We start from the raw sequence: 10,952 nt of genomic DNA, 5'->3' as shown, positions 1-10,952 counted from the left end.
TTACTTTGTTGGTAGTGTTACTCACCGGCATTTTTACATAGACTTTTGCATGGCACATGAAAGAATACAGTATTGAACAACACCAACATGGGTTTACTTGTAAGAACATTGTGATAGAGTGGAGTAGTACTATTATCAAACATGTAGAATATATGAGATAATTTTAAAGTAGTGATAGCTAACTTTGACACCCTAAATGCCTACAAACATTTTCTAAGCTAGCAGAGAATCATGGGAAATGCAGTTCAGAAATATTTGGGGTACAAAGATTAGCCATTTGTGTTGCATAGTGTTGGCTGTATATTGTGTATATTGTCTTAGCTTAAGAAATGGATACTTCGTGAAAGGTACAACACTGTTAGGGTTTTTCACTACAGTGAAATTTTTCAAGGATTCAAAGTGAATTTCGAAGTTAAGGCCACATTATCCAAATCAGAAGCATAGCTGAATTGGAGAACTTTAACTTGAAATTTACTTTGCATTCACAACAATTTTCAATTTAGTAAATACCCCTAAGTCTTGCAGTTACTGACACATTTAAGATATTTGTTCTAAGTAGATTTTTAAAGGATTGGTAACACCATTTTTCTGGAGGCATTGAATATCCCATACGTGTGAATGTTTGTCACATGTAACATACAGAAGCTCTGGCCACTGCAGTGAATAGAAAACATAATCAAAATCTTTTATTGATACATTCTCTGACAATATCACAGGGCGGTTTGGGGAGGGTGTCTCACGAGGTTGGCACGTAAGCAGAAAATACTCATTACAAACAGTAGAAAACATACATGCTTTTTTTTGTCACATCTGAGCCCACAGAGTGGCCCTCGTAGACTAGGCTCGGACAGATACCCAGAGGCAGGTTTAAACAATGGCCACCTCACCCCCACGTCCTGTCGACGAAACCCCAGTCACAGGCAGATGAATAGAAACCAAACACAAACAGTAGAATCCTCCGACAGAAATAAAGAAATAATGCAGAGAAAGTACATGCATTCGGAGACAGGAGACCCCAAGGGCATCAGCCAATCACATACCACATCCTGCCAGCCAATCACACTCAGGAATGGTCTGCGTTGCACACACAGTTTTTGGTCTTGAAAAAAACCTTGAATGAAAGAAACGTTAGAATAAGGAAAAAACAAAAGTAGAAGAACAGAGGACAAAAAGAAGAGAGAAAACAGAGTAGAGTTTAAAAAGCATCAACCAGAAGAATGAATAGACCATGTAGGAAATGTGCATTAACGTGGAAGCCAAGTTAGTGAAGTGCTCATAGCTGGGGAGAAGGTGGTCACATGAGCATAAACTCCCCAAAAATATAAAATAAAGAGGAACATGGAAGGGTATGGGTCTGTATGTAAAAAGTCCTCAGAAACTGTACAGAAAGGTCTGAGTCTGATGGTCCCGAGAGAGGCAGAAGAGCCCGGGTAACGCCCGCTCACAAACTTGCTTCACGCGGGGCTTGGCGCCCATCCCTTGGTCCTAGATTCCGAGAGACAAGCCAGGTACAGTTCAGATGGCTTGGATGAAGCAGCTGTCCCCAGTCCTCAAGGGCCATGCACCGACATGTCCCAGCAGCTCTTCTCTTCCCATGATTGGCCGCTGCTGTGGGAGAGGCACTGGGTGGAGGGGGAGCAAACCGCACCACACAACGCAGGAAGTGAAAATGTCGCTGCTCCTTTCATCTTTCGCAAGGAGTCTGCCTATATCACTAGATTGTTGTAGCTGACATATTTTTTCTTGGTCGCTGGGCCTGAAAAAGAAAGAAGCAGAGACAAGAGATCAGATGTGTAATCAAGCATTGTTTTTATTAGACAATAATGAAAGAGTTCAAAATCAATTTTAATATGATATACTTTTTTAATATAATGGTGAAGTCAAAACAGTTTCTCTCCAGGGTACTAATAGCAGCAATCTCAGTTCTTATCTACTATTATAAACTCCAAAATTATCACCTTGATCATTTATATAACCTTCTAAACCCCCACAGCTTGTAGCACTTACTATATACACTGATGTCCACCTTATCTATTTTCCTATATCCACATCTAATTGTCTAAATAACTGTTTAGATTTAGATTTATTCCCAGATCCCAATGGCAATCTAATAATGAGTGAGTGCAGGGCCGTCTTTAATATCACTAGGACCCTGGGCAAAACATTTTCTTGGGCCCCACGGGCAAGGCATTTTCTTGGGCCCCATGGGCACCCCCACTCCCTGGCATGCAATTGCACTTTTCACATACATACTTACACAGACATACACATGGACAGACATACTGACACACACACATATATACTGAGAGGCATGCTGACATCACAGACACAAACACACAACCTGACAGACATCCTAACACACAAACACAAAGACATACACTGACAGACATACTGAGATACAACCTACTGACACACATACACTGTCAGACATACTGAGACACACAGACAGACACACATACATACTGACAGACAGAAACACAGACATACTGACAGATTCACACTTTTAAATCTACTCCCTGTTTCCTACAAACGCCCACCCGGTGGCCCTTACTGCATGGGCAACCCAGTGGGCCTCCTTAATGTGTGTCCCCAAGATCCTGTGGATACTTAAAAGATCACTATAGTGTCAGGAAAACAAAGCGGTTTTCCTGACACTATAGTGCCCTGAGGGTGCCCCCACCCTCAGGATCTCCCTCCCGTGGCGATGAAGGGGTTAAACCCCCTTCAGCCACTTACCTTAATCCAGCGCTGGGCTCCCTCGGCACTGGTGACCTCTCCTTCCGTCCAACGTCAGCTTTCCGGTCCAACGTCACTGGAGCTGAATGCGCACGCATTCAAAGCGTCCATAGGAAAGCATTTCTCAATGCTTTCCTATGGACGCTCTGTGCGATGGAGGCAAAATTTGCCTCCAGCGTCGCAGATGCGCCTCTAGTGGTTGCCTCTAGTGGAGGCAGGCTTAACCCCAAATGTAAACATAGCAGATTCTCTGAAACTACTATGTTTGCTTCTGAAGGGTTAAAACCTGAGGGACCTGGCACCCAGAACACTTCATTGAGCTGAAGTGCTCTGGGTGACTATAGTGTCCCTTTAATATCAAGGAAGCTGCAATCCAAACTGATTTTGGAATGCTTATGGTCGTGTGAGAGTCCCTTACAGCATGTGGCCCTTTAAGTGCAACATATAGCTCTGCATTTAATACTGGAAATGCTTAGAGAGACATTTTGTAAACCTGAGTTAACCCCTTGAGTGCCAGAGGCATGCCCAACGTATTGCAAAACATGCATAGGGCTAATGTTTAGTTGCCACCAGATTTCCCCTTTGAATTGCAGACTCCCATGCCAAGCCTAGGGGTGGGCAATGTGTTGTTTTGCGGTTTAATCTGCACTTTTTATTATCTGAACTGAAATCACTGCTGCTGTTTTGCAAAAAAAAATTAACCTGTTCAGTGCTGGAAGCCACTGCAACTAAGTCTACCCATTACATACCCTAAAAGTTCCTGCCAGGCAATGTTTCACCAGGCGTTCTCTTAACCACTAAGTGACAAAGAAACATGTTAACTATTTGTGCACTGCTTGTTATTGTGCAGGGAGCACACTGACACTTGAAGGGTTAAAGCCACTATCAGTAAATACTTTGCTTGTATGGAGAAAAGGATATCTACTTTCAAAATGAAAAAAATAAAATAAAAATGTATGTAGAACCTTAAAGGAAGAACAAACACATTGTGATCTATATCCTAAGCAGTGAATTAAAAACAGAGAATGATTTAAATTTTTTTAAAGTTTTGGCCCCAAATATAGCATATTCCAATTTACACATAATCCCAGCTTGAATATTTCAGACTGAACATTTGCAAATTAGCTTTTCAGTGAAATTCACTGTTTAGTGAAAATACCCCAAAGTGATTTGTGATGCTTATAGGTTGCAAACACTGCAATAAAATGGCAATATTATTAAAAATAAATAAAGGACTTGCTCTAAGCAATATATATATATATATGAATGATCATGAGATGCTTGCCAGAACTGGTAGAGAATTTTGCTTCAGTAATAAAATAGCATTTATATTTGTTTTAACTCTTAACTTGAGTGTCAGAGAGTGTGAAATGCCTTTCTCAGACACCTGGTACATACAGGGTTAATAGTGACTTGTTTATAAACTGAATATAGGAGGATTATATTAGGAATATTGGTCTTACTGCATGGTACAATAAATACATTTACATGGTCCAAATGTTCTTCCCCCAGCACTACACAATCCTTCTCTTTTCCCCTTTACATAAAATCTTTTTAAATGAAATCCTGATTAAATATGGTGTACATCACTGGGTTCAAAGAGCTGTTACAGTATCCAAACCAGAAGAAAAATTATCAGGGGTGAACAGCTCGTACATATAGCAGAGAGGGTGTATATAAAAAATAAAGGGAACCAGCAGATGACAAACACCTGAATGACTACAGACAAGAAAAATGTGAACCTCTTCTCACACTTTTAAGTTTACTCCCCGTTTCCTACCTTGAAGGATTGCTTCCCTGGTGGCCAGAGTGGTGGCTGAGGCTGTTGGGGGTTGCAGACTGGCAGTCTGGACCAGCCCTCCTCCTCTCTGCTTCCCTGGTGTGGTCACTCCCGCGCGGCTCTCTCTGGGAGGAAGTGACTCACGCAGTCACTTCCTCTCATGCTGCCGAAAGGAAAAGGGGCCTGGTCGTGCTGTTAAAGGGCCACAGAGTGCGACCGGGCCCCTGCTTACAAACGCCCACCGGGTGGCCCTTACTGCATGAGCCACCCGGTGGGCCCCTGTGTGCGTTCCCAAGATCAGCATGCACTGGGGGCCCATGGGTGGAGGGCTGGAGGGAGAAAGTTGTTAAGGGCAGCGGGGCCCACGTGGCAGCTGCCTTGGGCCCCCACAGGTAAAAGGGCCCGGGGCAGCTGCCCCGTTTGCCCCGCGTTAAAGACGGCCCTGAGTGAGTGTCTTCTAAACCCCTACGGAAATTGTGTGAATAAATAAAATGGTAAATACCCTTATACATGTATTATTAATCCTACATGTTCCTTGTTCTTACGTCTATACACTATAAACTATCTAGCACACATATAAAACATATATATACTTTTATCACGTCATAATCGTGCCCATTCCAATCCATAATTCGACAAATGCATGATGCGCTTAAGAACTAATGAAATCAATGGATACTCGGGACAATTGTACAACTTCCAACAATTTGCTGCATGCTAACTTTTCATACATTTTCATAAAATGTCCATGGTTCATGTTGTTACCTTATAAGAAATATAGTAAGCGCTCAACTCCAGTAAGTAATCCTGTGTGTTCTAAACATGCACTATTTTAAGCAGGGTGCTACAATAGGTTAAAAACCTTGTCACCATATCAAAATTATACATACAAATAGAAGAAACCCGCAGCACACCATTTCATGTAAAAATATTTATTCAATTAGATACAATATATCATGTCTTAAGTATACAATCAAAAGTGTAGTAAAGATAAAGTGCAAAGTATCCACACCTTAATCCACATAAATAAATTGCAACAAGGTTAGTTTCAGAAACTGTATACTGGCCTAGGGTTGAAGACAAAAATACCACAACGTTTTGGCCACTACCTTGATCACAGGAGTCAAGACTTCTATGATCAAGGCGGTGGTCGAAACATTGGGGTATTTTTGTCAAGACTCCTCTGATCAAGGCAGTGGCTGAAACGTTGGGGTATTTTTGTCAAGACTCCTGTGATCAAGGTGGTGGCCGAAACGATGGGATATTTTTGTCAAGACTCCTGTGATCAAGGCGGTGTCCGAAACGTTGGGGTATTTTTAAGACTCCTGTGATCAAGGCGATGGCTGAAACGTTGGGGTATTTTTGGCAAGACTTCTGTGATGAAGGCAGTGGCTGAAACGTTGGGGTATTTTTGTCAAGAATCCTGTGATCAAGGCGATGGCTGAAACGTTGGGGTATTTTTGTCAAGACTCCTGTGATGAAGGCAGTGACTGAAACGTTGGGGTATTTTTGTCTCCAGCCCTAGGCCAGTATACAGTTTCTGAAGGTAATCTTGTTGCAATTTATTTATGTGGATTAAGGTGTGGATACTTCGCACTTTATCTTTATTGCACTTTTGATTGTATACTTATGACATGGTATATTGTATATAATTGAATAAATATTTTTGCATGAAATGGTGTGCTGTGGGTTTCTTCATGTTGTTACCTTCCCTGGACAAACCTATGAAAGGACATACATTTAAGTAATGGTGACTTTTATTATATTATAATTTTATATGAACTACTGATCACCCTAATGTCAAATTTCCAGGTTTCAGTGTAAATACCTTGCTCCAATAAATATTTGTATTGCACTGAAAAATAATGACAGTTTTTTTTTTTTTTTTAAATAAAGTGAGAATTATGAGGAATTCAGAGTGGATTTCAAATATAAGGCCAAACAGGAAAATTCTCTTAGTCAGTTATGCTTAGTCAGTTTGGCTACTTTGCCCTTAAATGTGAAATTCATTAATTAATTGTAGTCATAAAAGAGAAGGGACGGGGGGGCGGAGCCTAGCTTCCAGGCCGAACAGACGTGCAGTAACCAAGCTCTCAACTAAAATTACTAATTAGGGGGGACAAACCCCATAAAGCCAGCACATCTGGCCTCTGGAGGGCTATAAGCGAGACAGGGACATCCTGGCGACTTTCTTGACACCTGAATCTGGCAGAACTCTAGCCGGGAACCCGAGAAATCTAGTGAGGCCTACCGGGAATCGAGCCGGGGAGAGGCGGCCGCTCTCCTCGTGTGAGAACTCAAGCACGGACTCAACCCTTTTAACTCCTACCCCCCCCCCCTTTGGACCGGTGGGGGAAATCCCGGTCCACACAAAGCGCCTGGAACATATACCACAAGCATTAACCACCTACCAAGAGAGAAACAGTACATCTCCTGTGCGGCACGCGCTGTCTACCTTTATGAGCCAAGATGGCGAACACAGTACCTGCAGACACCACTAGAGCCCCACAGGATTCGCTGCAAAAACGACTGGACAGGCTCTTTCGTGCCTTCTGGCTGAAGCTGGCATACAGACAGGCTCGAATTGCAGAGGAGAGTAGAGTGGAAGGAGCACGGAGGCACCACCCTAATGAAGGTCAGCACTCCACGGCCTGCTCAACGCGGAGACCAACCCTGACACTCTGCCATGGGAAGCCTCTTCGGAGGAATGCCCGCCAAACCACGGCCGACCCGCGTCCTAAGAAGCACAGCACCCGCTCCTGCATATCCAAGGTGAGGGCTAAACGGAAGACACCCCGGATGCTTAGTACACAACGCCGACGGGAACAACAACGCTTTCAAGCCATGCACGCTGCCGTCTGGGACAACGCTCGCAGAGCCAAGCGGGACCCAAGTATGGGAAACTGCAAAGGTGCCCTCGCAGAGGCCTGGGGCCAGTGGTGTGACCTGATCTGGACTGCCTGGACTCAACCTATGTATGAAACTATGGTGGTTAGCATGGGCATTGGATGAGGGTAGGGAATTTTAGCGGAGCGGTGGGTGCTGTGGACCGGGCTCCCCTTAACTATAGCCCCCCCACGGGCTTCTATAGCCACGTAAGGCACTACATAAGGGGTCCCTGTCTTTAGCAAGTTACTGCCTAGCAGATGCAGCCTACTGCGGCAAAATGCATGCCCGCCTCTGTTATCATCCCTGTGCACAATAGATTAGACTAGCCTGATACACGTAGCATACATCAACCAAACACCCACCTAGTCTAGGGTTACCTTTACGTTACACCATCCTACTGGCACCTCAAATCTAGACATGTGAGCCTGATTCTCTGTTAAACATGTTCCTATATTGTTCTCTAGCCTCTCCCTCACACTAGCCTATAACTTGCCTATTGAATGTCTCATGATTTAATTCACAGGTCTAGATATTCAACTGTTTGCTATTACTGTACACGCCTGTTACTCATTACTGTTATTTTCATGCCTACAAACTAAAATATAAAAATGTGCTTGTAAAAAAAGAATACCACACATATTTTCTACTACAGTGTTTTGCGATGCTCTTGATATCGCTGTTGTGGCGATTAATACTTGCTTGTATCCTCTTGCACATCAAAAATAAAGAATTTAATAATGAAAAAAAAAAAAAAAAAAAAAAAAAAAAAAAAAAAAAAGAGAAGGGACTAGTACAGGGGTAGGCAACCTTTTAGCAGCACTGTGCCGATATAGGATTGTGATGTCCCGTAGCGTGCCGGTCCTATTTTTTTTTTATAAATCGAGGTGTGTGTGCTGCCGTATTCTGCTTGTGTTATTTGTACCGTAATTGCTTTGTATCGTTGTATTTGTGCGTATATATGCAGGGCTGTCTTTAATAATGACTGGACCCTGGGCAAAGCATTTGCTTATGGCCCCCTGGACCCTGTCCCCCCCCTCCCAGGCATGCAATCACGTCCTCCACCTCAACACAGTGGCGGACCTAAAGTAGAGAGGTGCAAGAATTCTTGGCGGTCTCCCTGTTGCACGGGTGATTAAAAGGTAGATCCCCATCTGTCGTGCAACTCCAGAAATGGATTGACAGCTGGAGCTCTACCATTTACTCATGTTTGCAGGTCTGTATTTAGCACTAAGCGGTTTTTGTGTGTTTTTGTGGAATATGTTTGTATGTGGTGTTGGCGTGATTGCAAGCACACACACACACAGATATACTGACATACACAGAGACATACTGACATACACACAGACATGCTGTCATACAAACATACTGACACACACACAGATATACTGACACAGATATACTGACACACAAATAGACATGCTGACATACAAACATACTGACACACACACAGATATACTGACACAGATATACTGACACACACACAGATATACTGACACACACAGACATACTGACACACACAGACATACTGACACACACAGACATACTGACACACACACAGACATACTGACACACACACAGACATACTGACACACAAACGTACTGACACACACAGATATGACACACACACAAACATACTGACACACACACACTGACAGACATACTGACACAGACATACACTTTAAAACTCACCCTCCAGTTTCCTACCTTTCCTGCTGGTGGCTGAAGAGGTTGGGAGTTGGGGTCTAGAGCTCTTGGCCAGCCCCCCTCCAATCTGCCTACTCTTCTTTCCTGCGCGCTCCTCTCTTTGTGGGAGGAAGTGATGCGTGGCCGTCACTTCCTCCCAGCCTGCTGCCGAAAAGCAAGGGGCCCGCTCGCGCTGTTAAAGCACCTCAGCATGTGCCGGGTCCCTGCTGACAGAAGCCCAGCGGGTGGTCCTTTGTGCATGGGCCACCCGGTGGGCCTCCTTAGTGTGCAGATTACCAGCCAGAGGGTTAGAAATAGTTGAGGCCAGCAGGGCTCACGGTGCAGCTGCCCAGTTTGCCCCACGTTAAAGAAGGCCCTGCGTATATGAGCTATTATATTGTTTATGTTCATGAGTAGTTTATGGTATTGTGTATGATACATATGAATGTAAGCTGTGTATGGGTGCTGCTTGTGGAATTGTGTGTGTGTGTGGATGGATATGTCAAAGTGTGTGTTTGTTAGTGTGTGGGGGCTGTTTGGGGTATTGCATGTGGGGTTGTGTGCATGTATGTGTGTGGGCTGTCCGTATTATTTTTAAGAGGGGAGGGTTATTCTGCATTTCTGTGTATATCTAGCAGTGTGGGTGGCTTCCCTGGGTTCCAGTGGGGACTAGTCCGGCCAGGTACATGTCAAGGACAGGAGCTGCAACAGCAACTGCGAGCTGCTCTACTGCAGTGTGGCTTCCTATTCACAAGTGCTGGGAGGAAGTGATCTGAGATCACTACCTCTACGTGCTGCAATGCATAAATTAAGGATTGTCCTTCACCACCTTTTCGGATTAGCAGATATCTGAAGTTTTACTGGGACTCCTGATAGGCCAGAGCCTGTTTGACTCTAGAAGCCTTGAGTGCCGTGCAAAGACACCTCGAGTGCCGTGCATGGCACTAGTGCCGTAGGTTGCCTACCCCTGGACTAGTAGATCAATCTGTGAATGTGTACAGTATTGACATGATATACAGCTGCATTTATCCTATAAACACCGGCTTTGTTGCATCACATGGATTTCCGGGATTGGCTGAGAGGCCACAGCCTGATCCTGATCCCTGCAGAAGCTGCAAATCCAGGCAACACAGACAGTTTAAAAAAATATATATATATTTGTGTTATATGCAATAACATTTTCTTGTATATATCATCCCTATAAGTAATTATATTTGCTGTAAACACACCCTTAACCTCAGCTGGAAACTTTGACTCACACAAGTTGTAGATTGAATGCTAGCACTTAATAGTGCAACTGTATTATTTTTTTTTAAAGAAAGGTGCAATATTAGTCTTGAGGAGCTTTCTTTTAAATGCACCATGTCATTTTCACATTGCCTGGAAAAGGACACCTTCAGGCACTGTGTGAGATGGCTATTCGTTAAACACAGTGCTTTCTTGAGGTAGCTTTCACACTAGTCACGACATATGATGTGTGGTACCACACTTCTCCTGCAACTCCTGCATACAGATATACAAATATATAACTAAATAACTGACATTTATAATGAACTTATAATTATTTTAGCAGCTGAGAGGCAATCAATTGCCTAGAGCATCAGCCTTGGAAAGGCTTCTTAAAGATAGGTAATATTGCTCATTAAGAAGTGAGTGATTGGACAGCCACAGAAAGTCTGTCCTGGGAGATAGTGATGGTTCAGAAGCTGAAGATACTGCACGTATTGCAAGCCAAGATTCCATACCCCCAAAGAAAACATACAAAACAAATTAGATGCATATTTTTGTTTAGGGTATATTTACTATTATTATATTTCAAATTATTTTCATAGTAAATACCATGATGTTCAACAGTAAATACCAC

General features: G+C 43.3%; 1 protein-coding gene across 2 annotated transcripts in view; it reads right to left on the bottom strand.

Moving 5' to 3' along the window:
* Positions 1-707: 707 nt before the first annotated feature.
* Positions 708-10,952, bottom strand: part of GRM7 (glutamate metabotropic receptor 7) — a 438,658-nt gene continuing 428,413 nt past the window's right edge. For both annotated transcript variants that reach the window (XM_063426679.1, XM_063426680.1), the window contains one exon: positions 708-1,756. In XM_063426679.1, the coding sequence (XP_063282749.1) occupies positions 1,707-1,756 (50 nt within the window). In that variant the 3' untranslated portion in view covers positions 708-1,706. The remainder of the gene's footprint in view (positions 1,757-10,952) is intronic.

The sequence above is a fragment of the Pelobates fuscus genome, chromosome 7 (genome assembly GCF_036172605.1).
Source record: "Pelobates fuscus isolate aPelFus1 chromosome 7, aPelFus1.pri, whole genome shotgun sequence".
NCBI lineage: Eukaryota > Metazoa > Chordata > Amphibia > Anura > Pelobatidae > Pelobates > Pelobates fuscus.
Note: the sequence above shows the minus strand (reverse complement) of the source record. Positions and strands in the feature narration are given on the sequence as shown.